Below are 15,158 nucleotides of genomic sequence, written 5' to 3' on the forward strand. Positions count from 1 at the left end.
TAGCAAGCCTCCAAAAGTCAACCAGTTTAAAGATGGAGCTCAAAATAAATGAAGAAGATGGATAATATAAACACAGCTGTCTACAACGGAGGGAGACTAGACTTTATGACACCGCAGATCCCTTCCATTCCTAATTAAAATACAAATACTTTATGAATGTGCATTGTGGGACTGAGGACTTTCTTTCCTTAAGCAGAGTTCTGATCACCACTCAATGCTGTAAGAATGAAATTACTTGTAAAGCCACCTGAGAGTTCAATGCATTATGCTATCAAAGTCTGACTCGGGAGTATAAAAAATTGCAACGCAGACAAGCACTCTATTCGCTACGGGAAAGGCACAGAAATCCCCTTTCCTTGTCATTTGTCCATAAAAATTATCACCACTTAGCAATAAAAGCATGCAGAAAGTAGAGAGAACATTGCTGATTTGACTAACAGAGCTAATCAGTGGTGGTTTTAAAATCTTCCCATAGGAACAATAAAACAGAGCATGTCATCATACATCATTTTGCACCGAATAATGATTATTTCATTAGAAAAATGTGCCTGGGATCTGTGACCTCCTGAATCTAAAGAAATTTGGTGCAATGATGGTGTTTTAGCTAGATGGTAATTTATGAAATACATACTACAAAGTTGAAGCATGCATACTAAAGCACGGATACCTATGTTTATAATCACACAGTGTGCTCCTACAGGTCTAGTCTGAGTTTATAAAATAAAAACTCCAGCCATTACTGCTTTGAAATTGAACATTATTCCCGATGCTGGTGAGAAGTAAAACTGACAACACAAAACTTCCAAGTCAATTTGTCAGAAAGCAAACAGCAGTGTTCAGTAATAAAAGGAGACCACTACCTCATTAAATATCTATGCTTCACTGTACAGGTCACCACTAGTTTTACCTCAACATTGGCAGGAAGGCAAGGGGGAAACCTTATTTTGTAAAATACTTTCCATCCAAAAGAATGGCTACAAGAAGGCTGATACAGGATTTCAAAAGCAATACAGGGTGTGTGGAGAGAGTTGTGGACCTATAATAAACCTTAGATAGTCACACTAGCTATTGCAGAGACCAAACAGCCTAACAGATAGATCATTTGTCCTAGATTCACTACAACTCCTACATACAATTCTGAACTATTACAGCAACACCTAAAGGACAAATACTGTAATTGATTGAGTTTTCAATAACAACAATCTGCGATCTCCAAATACAGATATTTATGTATTCACATGGATTTTTACTTATCACAAACTTTTTTCTTCTCCTTTTGCATAACATTTTTTTTTTTTCCCCTGCCAGTCTGAGTGTACAGAGAGGGTCTGAGTGGAAGCCTCACAGAATAATAGCAGAATGCTGCCAAGGAAACAAGGCATGTGCAAGAGGAAGCCCCAGCAGCTACAAGTCTGTCTAAACCTCAATAGATGTGAAGGTAGCTAGCACAAGTAGTACCCCAGCCTCGATTGCCCCCTTCAAACCTTTCACTGTTTAAGAACTTAATATATTAACAACAGAACTCCGTAACACTTCTGAGTGACTCAAATCACTACACTAACTGTAGTCCTTCCAGAAGGTTAAATCTGCTAGATTTTCTTCCTTGTTTTGTCTCTCAATATAATGGTCATCTCAGTTTAATAAGCTGACAGGTTTTGGTTCTGTATGCAAGGACTAAAAACAGCTGGTCAGGAAGTCAAAGGCATTTCCACCTAATCTGTGTTAAATGCGTCAGCATTATCTGTGGGAGGCACCCAATGATTAAAAGTATGTGTGATCAAATCCTCCTTATATAGTCAAGACTGAATGACCCAGAGACAGGTAGGTCTCAGAGGTGTGGATTAACCGTATCGTACCAGAAAAACAGCACCCACCCTTTATGACATTACTGTGTTTTAACTATATTTCTCAATATACTGGTGCAATGTATTTATATCAGTGAGTATACATCTAGTGTAAATTATGTTCTTCTATCACATTTTACTGCCCATGTCCACATTTAAATCAGTAAGATCTGACTATATTAAAAAAAAATAATCCATTTGTAATACTTACAAAACACTGGTACGTGAATGAGCCACATAGCATTAGGTGTTCTTAACCTTACTTTCCCATTCATAGGGACAGAGGTCGGAATCTGTTTCACTTCAAGCTACTTCCCGAAGACTATAAAACAGGTACTTACTGAGATCCTCTGCAAGCTGGACCCTTTTGCCAGTTAGGAGCTTAACCTTTTTTTCACTGTCCTCAGCAAAATCTTCAAGCACTTCCTTTACATTCTTTTCCAAGCGTCTTACTGTTGGAAAAACAAACGAGGGGTGAGCAATAGCACTTCTGCAGCTACATTTTTTTTAAAATATCAAATATTTTAAAATTAAAATATATAGCATCATTGACTTGAGAAAGAAAAATGTAGTCACTATTTATTGATTTTTTTTCTGCTTGGAAAAATAGACAATTGGCATCAGATAAGCTGAAAATACTTTAAACTGGAAAGTATCTTAATTATTTGACATTCCATTTACATTAAATCATTCTAATTTAATGTAAATCATTAATCACTCTAATTTAACGTAAATGAAATGTCAAATTTTATTTACTTTACATTCTTTAATTACCCAACCAGGACATAAAAATCAGCCAGTCAGTCATGCTGAGCATGAAAGGAACAGAGAGCTAGAGGAATGCTAAAAAAAAAAATAAAATTTTTTTTTTTTAATTCAAACACCTCAATTCACTGTGAGCCTTACCTTCAGTATTAGTAAGCTGCTGCCTCAGTGTATTTGCTGTAATTGCCAGCATTCGCTGAATTCGCCAGAAGAGGACAATATCATTGCATTCGAGCTGAAATGAAGGAAGTCGTACTGTCAGACCCTTGATGTCAAGTAAATATCCTACACTTACAAGGCCCTACGTATACACATCCTGATCTCACATAAAAATCCCACAGAATAACTGCTGGAAGTAACAAAGAAACAAATATACATCTTAAAAAACATATCAGCCCTATTTAATACAGTGTATGTGTATTAAATCTCTTTTCAATCTATTAATTTCATTTTTCAACAGAAACTGACATATTAAGAAAGTTTACACATCCTATAAGCAAGGTTGTGAGTATGACCTAATACTCACTGAAACAACACACTTGTTCATAACACACTGAAAGACAACAGCTGAATTCCATATTGTAACTCCCTGTCTGCCAAATGCTTCTGAAGACAGAGTTGGAGCAAGGGCTGTATTAATTAACAACAGAAGAGACAGTTTCTACACTTGCTAGGAGAACTAATATCACATTAAGGACACCTTAAAAGACAAAAAAAAAGAGGGGGGGGAGAGGTGGCTGGACATCACAGAGTGGCAGCTTTCTACCCTACAATCTCATTCTCTTGTCTCTCAGAGACAAAGATATTTCTGCAGCAGTAAAGATTTCTGGCTCCATGAGGATAGTTGTTTCTCATTTAAAAGCAAAACAGAACTCCACAGAAAGTCAGGAGCTCCACTCTTTCACTAATTTCTCTTTGATTTAAAATACAGAAGTAAAAAACTGCATATTCTTTTCTTTGTGTTACTTTGTGCATATGGTCATTTGTTGTACAAGTTTGGCTTTAGAAAACTGGAAAGTCATTTAACAGAAAAGATAATTATTTACAACCAGCCAGTTGTAAGCTCCAGTTGCTTTTCTCCCCTGTTGATCACATAGGGTTCCAAGCATCAACTCTAAACACTTATTTACCATGCTTATTTCATAAAAAACACCTTTACTTAAAGCTATCACTGATCATTTAGTACCAATAAAGAAAACAAATACCAAAGTAAAAGTGGGAAAAATGGATGCCAACAAAATATCAATAGCTGTACAATACTGCTTTTAACAGTGTATTTGCAATGCACATTGACAAATTCGCAGATGCTGAGTTCGTATGTGACCTCTAGTGGTCATTTTGTATAATTACCACCAGGGTGAAATTTTAATAAATCACAAGCCTCACAGAAAACATCCAAGATTACCAGCTACATTAAGATAAAGGATACAAAAGAAATGTTAGACTAGTTTAAAGTATTTGTGGGAGGTTTTCAACTTAACTGAAAATTTTAAGCGAAACTTTAATGCGTATCAGTCCTACGTTTTACCTCTGAGTCCACAAAATGCCGTTGATAGTAATAGAAACCTCTTCGACAAAGGTTGCAGTGGTTCAAAGCAGTCTTCAAGAAATATCTTCTATAAATTTGGTGCCATGTGTCTTTTATCTAGCAAAAAAACCAGTACTTAAATATATTTTTAAATTATATACTACAGAATATGACAAATTATGCTGCTCTTGGCATGATGCAATCTTAACATTGAGAATACATTTTTGAGTCATGCAAATTAATTTGCTAGTTAAACCAGATTAAAGCATAGAGAAATATTTAATGGGTCTTATATAAACAAAAATGTCTATCTTTTCTTCATTTTCTCCATATTTATGTTCTAGTTCTTCAAAATTAAACACACTTAGAAAGCAAGGCTGTTAAAAAAAAAAGTTGCTTAGCACTCATACAGCAGATGTGAATTACTATGCTGACCTTTAAAACTGGGAGATGATAAATGCTGTATAAGAAACAGGCAACAGTTATTTATATAACTTTTCTACTGTGAATAAACACACGCATGAATATCAAAGATGTAGCTGAAGTTACTGCAGAAAAAAATCACTGTTAAAACATCCACATCTATTACTTATTGTTTGAATTTTCATTTAGTTAAAAATTAATCTTTAATTAGATAAAAGGTTTAATTGTAGTTAAGAGCCTTACACTGCAAAAAGATAAATCATTTTACAGAACATTTTAAACCCACATTACATTCCCTCAGGGCACTCTAATAAAACTGCATTTTGCAAGTGTCTTTACAAAATTCCCCTCTCTTGGATGTAATTATGAACTGTATATATAACCACAATGAAAGCTTAGGAATGTGCAACATGTTTTTATCATATCTTGCTCATAAGGGCCTTGATTCCACTGTATAACATATGAACAATAATTTTAAACAAGCCTTGTCACAATTCAGGCCTGTGCTGCTGGTGAGAAAATCTGCTCAGCAGATTCTGAGTTCAGTCTGAACTGACAGATTCCACAGTGTTGTACTGCACTTGTCTGACAGCCAACAGAAGTGTGTGAATTGCGTGCAAGCAGTCATTAGTAATCCATTTGCAAACATCTGGACTACAAACTCAGTATTTAGACACAATCCTTTGTATACTATATAGAAAGAACATCCAAATGTTCATAGGGAGCTTCCATATGTTTTATCACAATGGCATCTTACCAGACAGGGGTCCACTGTTATTCCTCTTGCTTCAAGATTCTTTCTGACAGTTGTCACTTCATCATTTGCCAGATAAGCTGCATGTTCTTCATTGCATTTGATTAACTTCTCAAGTTCATTTTTTGTTTCATTACGAATATTCTAGGATAAGAATGATTAGTTGGAACTGATTATTATAGATTTGGAGATCATAATCACCTCCTCAATAAACAATCTCCTAATAAGCCAGTGTCAAATACCTCTGACACTATTACATTTATGTGATCCAAGTGTATTTGTGTACATACATCTAATACAAAGTAACTTTAAATGGCTAATTTTCTATTTTTTTTCCTGTTCATTATGCACAGAAGTATAGGAGAGGAATGGAAGGTTAGAAAAAAAAAAAAATCAAAGCTGTTAGCCTTCTTTCCTCTTCAGGAGTATCAGCTAGTGTGGTTCACATTCATATATTTAATTACATGATTCTGCTGCTCTGCAAACTCCTGTTTAGTTTTGAACTGTATCTGCCCCCTGCAGTAGACATACAACCAAAAATTTACAAGAAATTTTGTGCCATTTTATTTTGATACTAACTGGAGGAGGAAAAAAATAATCAGAACAAAAACCAGACCATAGGCTTTCTGACACCAGTGAGAACTGTCAGCTTTGCTTATCAGCTAGCAAAAAGTCTTTACGGTCTTTAGCTCACCAGACTATATCTTTAAGTTGTTGTTCATTAAATTCAAGTAAGTTAGGCTGAAATGACTGCCTTTCTCCCAGACCTGGCTGCACAGTTGACTGTAAAACTCCTTCCTCTGAAACAAATTACTTTCTAGTGTATTCTGTTAAATTTTACTTACTTCTTTAAAGTATGATTCAGTTTGAGAAATATCTAGAAAAAGTAACATAAAAAGCCCATCATCACTGGGCACTGAAAGGAAGGTGCTATTTAAATTCAAATGAAGCAAATTCCAAAAGAGTAAATAAGAGAGGTTATGATGAAAACAGTCAATCAGAACATACAACTGTGACAACACCAGTGATAATGCTATCACATATCAATGAAATCCGAATGGAGCACAATAGAAAACTGCACAAGACTTCTGCTTAAAAGTGACTTCCACCCTCTTTTCATCAATTTATCTTTACTGAAAGAATAAAATCCAGGTCAATAGTATAATAGTACAGATGTAATTCAACTGAAGAAGACAGTTTACAAACCAGTATCTATCTTAAGATGAAACAAATATATAGAAATCTAGATGTTGTAATAATTAAAACTTAATTAAAAGCAAGAACAATTGCAAAGTATTTAAACCTAAGAGTGTTTTTGAAATCTTAAATTCTGTGAAGAGGGTTGGTATTTTTGAAAACTGACCTAGTAACAATCAAAGTTTTCTAAATGTAAGGAACTTTTTTTTTTTTTTTTCCTATTTTTTACCTTTACTTTTTTTTTTTTCTTTATATTCTTCCCCTGTCCCTCTTCTTTTTACCTGTTCTTTGGTGCGGCCTATCCAATACATCCACCTTTTTTTCCAGTCTGGACCCACCATATCTTCAATAACAGATTCAGCTAAAGAAAAGAAACATGATATTATCACATGAAATATATGCAAACAGCCAAATTTACAGTTCTAAAAATAGACTCGAGATGAAGAATGGATATTTTGTGCCACGAGTCAGGTATTTTTTTTAATTAATATTTTAAAATGACTGCCAATGGGCACTGGTAGATATTTCAAGGAAATATATAAGAAACGTGCCATCTCTCCACTAAGACAGCCTTCTTTACAGCTTCCATGTTCCAAGTGATGAGTTTCAAATCTTGTTGCAACTTGCATCAAAATTAATTATACTTGATAACCATAATTGGACCAACCATTTTATATATTTCTGTGCCATTTTTTGATTCTCTATCTCTCTATCATTTATCTACTGGTTGCCTTATTTGTTACAAAAGGAAGAACACTACTAGCTTATTCAGGCTGCATTTTGACCAGTATTTGCATCACTATCAGCGCAACTTTAAACTGTCTCTACTATCTCAGCGCAAGATTTTGTATGAGCACAACTGCAGTGATGAGAAAATTGGCCCAGATTAAAAAGAACACGACTAGAATACATCGCACAACTCACTGTCTTTGAGGCGACTTTGGAGCGTCTCTTCCATGAAGTGAATAGCTGCATCCCACTGCTGTTTATCCGATATCGACCGATCTTCTAAGGCATTGTGCTGGATCACTCGCTGCAATACAGAACATCTTTTTAGCATAAAATAAGTAATTTATTCAGGATTTAGTAAAACAAAACAAAAAGCCAAAAACCCCATAAAACCACAAAAAAGCAATATAGCAACACAGAACTAATTCTGATATCCTCTTCACCTTTTGATGTCCACAACAACAGCATTTACTGGACACACATGATTTATCCAAAAGGCAGTTTTCCAAGCACTAACAAAAATATTTTCTTGTGCCTTTAATTTGACCCTTTGGTATAGCCTAGCATAAGTAATGTTAAAAAAAAAAAAAAAAAAAAAATGCAACAGACAACATGAAGTCCCACTAGATTGTGGAATCTATAAAAATAGCAGTAAAATTTTGTTGTTTTATGTGGCTATACTTAACAGAGCAAATAAGCTAATACTGTAATACTGAACAATTCTCACATTTAAAGAATACAAAAATACTGAACATGCAACTTAAGTCAAATGATTTCAACAGCACTTAGCAATAGTATGAAAAACCCACTACATTATACCAGACTATCCTCTGCTCTCTCATTCCATTTATGTCGCTTAATACTTTCTTCTTTGACAGCTTGTTTCAGTTTATCAAAGATATCATCATGCTCTTTTCCTTTGGGTTCTGTCATGAAACGGGAAAATTCTTCTTGCAATGTCTCCCATGCAACCTAGAAAGTCAGAAGACAACACCTACTGAAGCAGACCACTATACCATGCACCAACCTGTGAAGGAACATTTACTATAGTTCCTACAACAATTTGCATACATTCTAAAAGCAAAGTACAATCATAAGTCACTGACTTTTCCTTTGCTGTCTTATCCATTACTACAAGGTCAACAATGAAGTTTACTTCATTATGTTGCAAGTTGAATTCTGTTAAACTTGCATACACCTATAAAATATGAACATACCTAGTTCGAAGGAGCTGTTTAAGCTTTTTTTTTCTTCTGTTTTAACAGAAAAATTTGTCAGAAGAACAAAATATGATGTTCATGCTGTACGTTCTTCTTGACATCAAGACTGTGCTAGCCTTCTCTGACATGTAAGCTGGTAAGAACTGCAAATAGACTTTCAAACCATCAGTTTACTTCTCTGGACCTACGCTTGCATTTTAACAAACTTTACACAGATATATATTTTTTAATTTTAAATAAAAGGCATTGTAAAATGAAAATGAAGCACAGCTTTATTTACAGAGCTGAAATATCTTAATCCACTTAAATTCTAACCTCTACTGCTTTATTAGGCAGTTGCTTGTCAGTCCACTGCTTCAGTTTGATGTCCACAGTTGTGTTAAATGTCCCTGAGTTCATGGTCTGTGCTGCTGGAAGGTAGATATTCTCAATCACGTGTGTAGATACCCTCTCCCATAATGTCTTCTGAAGAATCTCTTCCCTAAAATAGAAAGTTATAATATCTATAATGGCCTCCAAAACAAAACCGTCTAAATGGTGTGCATTCAATTTTGCAGAAACACTGACAAAGGACTACAGACCACAGGAAACACTCCTTAACGCCAGTGCACAACTTCAACCCAAACCCAGCTGGAATTACGGACGGAGCTACACAATGTTTTTGGTAGAAAAGACAGCTTCAGAAGTTCACTTCAACAAGACTTTTGGCTCCTACTGCACGATAAGGGTTTCTTGCACATTTTAACTCTAACAGTATAACCATGCAAACTGTGTGTGTCCATATGCATGGCAGGTGGGGGAATGTTAACGGGTCAGACCGTAAAGCATTGAAATGATTTGACTTAGAAGTCCACACTCCCATAACAAAGCACGTGGGGTTTGTTTCTGTTGTATTCTGAACTTTTTTTTGGGGGGTGCGGAGGGGACATGCCAACAAACATCCCAGATTTGATAAATAATGAATCAAGTTGAGAAGTTCAACCTACCCAATCCACAACATAAAATGAACTTTAGCACCTATTACACAGAAAATAGCAGCAAATACCAAAATGGCAAAACTGCATTATATTTGGACTAGAAGAGGAATCCAGACTAATACAGTGCTTACACCACTCTTCTCTGATCATAATTGCATGCCTGGACTTATTTAATGACATTAAGTGCCAGACATATTACCTTGGTTATTAATCAATAACCAAGTGCCAGTTCAATTCAGGTCACTGAAGGCAAAGGCATTAAAGGAAACTTTGTAATTGCCTGTTATGAAACAGGCTGTCAAAGTAATCCTTTTCATTGGCCATTCTCCTCTAAGACTGCATGTAGAGTGACTTTACTATGAAGTGATGCTACACTTAAAATACTTAGGGTAAGTTCTCTCTTTCTCATACCTAAGTGTGCCTTACAGAGAAGTAGGGTAGCATAGAAAGGTGGTACTTTGTTTTGTCTACCAATGAGACAGCTGTTTTTACAGACAAGAATTATATCATCTTTCAACTTAGAAGTCTCCAATTCACAGGGACACAAATCATTTCTTCCCCTCGACAAGGCGCTATGTATTATTTTGACATGCACGCTGGTAAGCCCAAAACAGGAAGCTAAACGGAATTACTGACTTCAAATGAACATCTTCAACATGACCATTCCCTTTCATCTCAATAGATATTTCAAGAGAATCATAAAAATATCTATTGTTAATTATACTGTATATTGAAACAACAAAACAAAGCATTAACTGGCATTATATAATTTTTGTCAATGGATTCTACAGGTATTTGTGAATCTGGATACTTCTACACCGAGAAAAGAAATAATAATACATTGTCCTAAGAAAAACAGTTTCCTAACTATATCAGATAATTTTATTAGTAAACCCTTTATATTTTAACAGTAAATTCTGTTAGTCAACCAAAAAGCAGAAAAGCTATCATACCAGTGCTTTGGTGTAACCTGAGTCAAACTTATGACTTCATCAAGAATCTCATTCTTCGCCTTTTCAAATAGTTCATTCTATGCAAAAGGAAAAACAGGAAATACGATTTTATTTTAAGTACAGTTTGACCACATTTTTATGTAAAGAGTAACAAAAAACTTTTTCTTTGGGCCTTTAAGCCTAAAATGGTACCTTCTGATCATGTTCTGGACAATGTATGTGCTTGTCATAAGCTACCCTGGTTTACCATGCATCTTCCCACCCATCTCTTGCATGCCTCTGGCCAGGCATGGCATTTGAATATTCAGGGTCTCTATAAAAGAATTAGAGAATGGGATCATAATTGTTTTGTTACTCTGTCTGTTGGAAAGAGCACGGAATGTAACGTCTCTTTGTCAGTTCTATTAATCATGATCACAAAGAAACAGATGTATTCCTATGGGCAGTTTAGGTCAATTAACTGTATACTAGATAAGTGAAGGACTTGTTAAGCATTAAATTACTACAACTTTGAAGTGTGCTATGGGAGAACTCACTGTTTCCTTCCCCTAGAATAGTTTACACTGTCCTTACATTTTAAAGTGTTGGTAATTTATGCTAATTTTAAGAAACCTTTACAAATGAGATTAAAGGGCATGAATTTTATCCCCCAGTCTTCAAAGCACTTTGTAGCAAACAAATTAAACCAGTAGTGTAATTTACCCTGTCAAGCTCTCGCAACCGGGGGTAATTGTTCTTCCATTCAGTCTCAAGATTGAAACGTGTGGCTGCAAAGAGAAATCAGAAAACAGGCTTTAACTTTTTAAATTGTCTACAGGCACTTCATGACTATTTTAAAAGTTTAGAAGTTACTAAAATTGCAACAAATATTGCTTATGACAAACCTTCCAAATACTTCAAGAGCATCTATAAATGAATGATTTTTTTTCACCATCTGTGCTCATACATTGTGTCTACATATTGCAGGATTTACACATCACAAAGTGGAAAGGGTATCAAGAGTCCCATTCAACTTACAACTCTGCACTGACCCTGTGCAGATCTGACTGATCAGATGGTATCTGTACTTAGAATGCTATTTCAAACAACATTTGAAGGTAGCGAAAGAATTGTGCTTTGCCCCCAGAAACCTTCAATTTGTTTTCTTCATAATTATTGACTCCTCCGGGTTTTATAGCAAGTCCTTTACAGCATGAATTATTTTTATTGTGCTTTTGTAAATATTAAATGAAGCAGTTATCATTTCATGAGAAGTTGTCATCATACAAAACAATTGTCCAAGCACAACGGCAAAACACCATTATGTGCTTGTGGAAGAGCAGTTGTAACAAGTTGCTATTTCACTTTGTCTTTTGAAGTCGATGTTTACCTTTAAAAGCATCTGCTTGCTGCTCCACAGACTCTCTCACCATTTTCCAAAAGCAGTCTGACACAGCAAGACTTAAGTTCTTTGTTGTTACCTGGTGTGCTTTCAGCATAGATGTCCTGTAAAGACAGACAGCTATAGGAAACTATTCCATGCACACCCATGCTTCCTGGACCCCATTTTCTCTTCACAAGAAGAAAGCTTTGCTTTTTTCTTCTCATCCTCTCTCTCATCTCTTTCTCTCTGCTCACTGACAGTGAGTATTAGGTAACAAGACTAGCTTTGTCACCTCAACAAGGTGCTTAATTTAAGCAGAATTCATCTCAAATAGCACTTCTGCACTGCAATCTTTGTAACATGTTCGACAAGAAAAACTAATGCTAGCATCTACCAGCACAGGCCCATTTTAGTAAAAGGAATAAATTTCAACATACTTCAACAACTTGGAATTTTGAAAAAATTCCTCTTCATACTCTTTAATAGATTCAATGCTTTCACTGCTGTTTCCTGGAGAAAGAAAAGAGTGCTGCAACAGTTCTATTTAGACAGTTTTCTCTGCTATTAAAGAGAAAATAAGCAGAGCCAGAGCTCTCTTTACCTTTTCCAGTAACAACTGCAAAATAACCCAAAGCTTTCATTGGGAAGAGTTTGCCTTCAATTATCTGCTGGATCTATGAAGATAAAGGATAAAAACACATGGTGAATTTTGCATAGAGATATTCTTTCCTTCAGTGCAGTTTTACAGCCAGCTGCATATGTATGTAAGCACAGATTACTCTAAGAAGCAGTTTGTCAAGGGACTGTAAGTTCTACTGATATTTAAAAGAAAAAAAAATAAAATAAGGCGGCATAAAACAAATAAGGCATAACATCACAAATCATGAAATAAAGTGAAAAAGACCATCTGAGAATACCCTAAAGCCTTCTCAGCAGGTTCCACTTCCTGAGGTCACTTACATGAAAGTAATCACTACAAAAGCATGCTGTAGCAAAGCTGTAACTTGACTAAAATCATGTCACTGACCACCAAAAGCAAAGCCTAAGAGAGATTAAAACAGAAACCACTCCAAAAAAATCATATCAAATAGAGAAATAAGCACTCAAAAACTTCCAAGAAGATAAGAGAGGTCCAATATTTTTGACAGTCTCAAACATTTTTCTGTGTGTGACTTTAGCCATCATAATATGGAAAAAAAAAAAAAAGGTTTCAACTCACCCTGCTTGGGCTAGCCACATTTTTCTCAGCAAGATCAACTTTAGTCAGCACAAAAATCGTCCTTTTTCCTTGGGGATCCATTTGGCTGACTAGGTCTGTGACAATACTGCGTTCTGCATCCACTGATCCATCTAAAACAAACAGTTGTATTTTAGGGACTATATAAGGTGACTCACAGTACTGAAGATATGGTAGGCATCAAATAAGTTTCACATTACAACTGTAAAACAGTAAAATTACACATGTATTTAACTTTTGGTTACACACACTGAAAACTTGCTTTGTTCCCAGTATCATAAAAATTTCACTTAATTGTACTAGTATGAGTTCCCACCAAAACTAAAGGTTACACTATTTGCCAGCTTGTTCAAATATTAATCTCTTTCACCATCTGCTACCTCCAAAAGCACTTTTGTAGAAATCTTGAATTTGATTACTATCACCGTTTTCTTTTTAATGATAAAAATCTTATCAAAGCTTCTGCCGTCACAGACAGAAAAGATGCCTGAATTTACAGAGAGGCATTTCATAACATGCTGCTTTGTACACTGCATAAATTCCTTGCATGGAAATAAATATATAAAGTCAGGAATTTTCCAAAAGGAACGTAAGAATTAGAATTAAAAAAACAAACAAACAAAACAAAAAATTGACACTTGGATATCCATCTAGATTCTTGTTACCTTGAATACAAAGGATGATGGCATTAGGATTCTGCATGTAGGCCTTGCTGATGCTGAAGATAGTTTCCTTTGTATCCGGAGCCATACCTGATGTCACAGTCTTTTATACAGAGATATACATTTAAAGGAAAGAAGAAAACGGAAAGATATAAAAAAGGAAAAAACAAACATTAAAACAGTTAATGTTCTCAGTAATAACATTACTTGCAGATCTTAAAGATTTTTTTTAAAAACTGCATACTTACACTAATGACTCCAGGTAAATCAACCAATACCATTCTCTGCAAACCAGGACCTTTCACACTTAAGGATATAGTCTGTGAAGTAAAATAGAAATGAAATATTTATACATACACAGAGCTACTTTGTATGTTTATTGTGTGTTAAGTACATATTTACACACACTTTAAGCCAGCAAGTCTGCAATTTTAAATAGGAGGTCCAATTTTATATGCACATATTTGTGATATAAACTGATTTTAACAGTTCAAACACACTTTGTGTAGGACAAAGCATTAAGTATATACAGATTGGATTTGCTGTAGTCTGTTATTTGAAGAATACTTACAGAAGATATACATGTCAAACATTTAGTAGCAAATACCTGTACAAGCCTTACCTCAGTGCTAACAGTGCACCCTTCCTTCACACTATTTCTCATTCTGATTTCTATTTCATTTCTCAAAGCTGCAAGCTGTTTCAATAAAAAGCAAAATATCAGACATAATATCTTCCCCAACCATGACAGAATAAAAATGACAAACATAAAAAGAAACTTTACTTAGGGATTGTTCAAAATCTGTTTATAAACATGAAAAAGTATGTCTCATACGCATCTGAAAAACATGCATGTTGAATAACTAGTTTGGTAAATAGGACATTAAACTGCAGATTACCTGACGACCCTTGTATAGTCCCCAGAATGTCTCCTCCTAAATCGTTCTACCCATCTAAGTACTAGTCAAAAATCCTATTAAGAGATAATGTAACACCTAATATAATGCTTTTCCCCAGTCAACACACTTCACTCTAAAGAAACAGCGGCTAACGTAAGATACAAAATTTTCAGAGAATTAATGAAAAATCACATTAACTTCCAGTCACCTCTTTTTATACTTACATCCTCTTCCTTAGTCAGGTCAAACTCCCGAGAGCTGTCTTTGAATAAAGCCACATGGTGGGGACCTTCGCTAAGGGTTACCTGAATGGTAAAAGCCTTACTTGAGAAAGCATGGTAAAACTAACATGGAGAAACATCCAAAGTACATAACATTTATAGACTTCCCACTGCAGGCGGACATAAGTATGTAACACTTACTCAGCACAGAACTACTTATACAGTAAATACAGGAGTACTTACAGTAAGAACTACTACTACTCTGGTAGTATATACATGTAAAGATCCCATATTGGCCTGACAAAGTTTTCTCATTAACTAACAACTCACCTGCTTAGATAGAGGCCATTTTATAAATGAATGTTCACATATGCTTCAACTAATGG

At 35.1% G+C, this 15,158-nt stretch overlaps 1 protein-coding gene across 4 annotated transcripts in view; it reads right to left on the reverse strand.

Moving 5' to 3' along the window:
- The window catches only part of OPA1 (OPA1 mitochondrial dynamin like GTPase), a 52,586-nt gene that overhangs the window by 17,079 nt on the left and 20,349 nt on the right, over positions 1-15,158 (reverse strand). For all 4 annotated transcript variants that reach the window (XM_032192950.1, XM_032192948.1, XM_032192951.1 and 1 more), the window contains 18 exons: positions 14,776-14,856; positions 14,275-14,349; positions 13,901-13,972; positions 13,656-13,755; positions 12,973-13,103; positions 12,355-12,427; positions 12,191-12,263; positions 11,760-11,875; positions 11,093-11,157; positions 10,391-10,467; positions 8,776-8,941; positions 8,060-8,212; positions 7,436-7,544; positions 6,793-6,872; positions 5,318-5,458; positions 4,138-4,254; positions 2,751-2,844; positions 2,186-2,296 (listed from right to left, as the gene is read on the reverse strand). In XM_032192950.1, coding sequence (XP_032048841.1) covers positions 2,186-2,296; positions 2,751-2,844; positions 4,138-4,254; positions 5,318-5,458; positions 6,793-6,872; positions 7,436-7,544; positions 8,060-8,212; positions 8,776-8,941; positions 10,391-10,467; positions 11,093-11,157; positions 11,760-11,875; positions 12,191-12,263; positions 12,355-12,427; positions 12,973-13,103; positions 13,656-13,755; positions 13,901-13,972; positions 14,275-14,349; positions 14,776-14,856 — 1,834 coding nt within the window. The remainder of the gene's footprint in view (positions 1-2,185; positions 2,297-2,750; positions 2,845-4,137; positions 4,255-5,317; positions 5,459-6,792; positions 6,873-7,435; positions 7,545-8,059; positions 8,213-8,775; positions 8,942-10,390; positions 10,468-11,092; positions 11,158-11,759; positions 11,876-12,190; positions 12,264-12,354; positions 12,428-12,972; positions 13,104-13,655; positions 13,756-13,900; positions 13,973-14,274; positions 14,350-14,775; positions 14,857-15,158) is intronic.

The sequence above is a fragment of the Aythya fuligula genome, chromosome 9, assembly GCF_009819795.1.
Source record: "Aythya fuligula isolate bAytFul2 chromosome 9, bAytFul2.pri, whole genome shotgun sequence".
Taxonomy (NCBI): Eukaryota; Metazoa; Chordata; class Aves; order Anseriformes; family Anatidae; genus Aythya; species Aythya fuligula.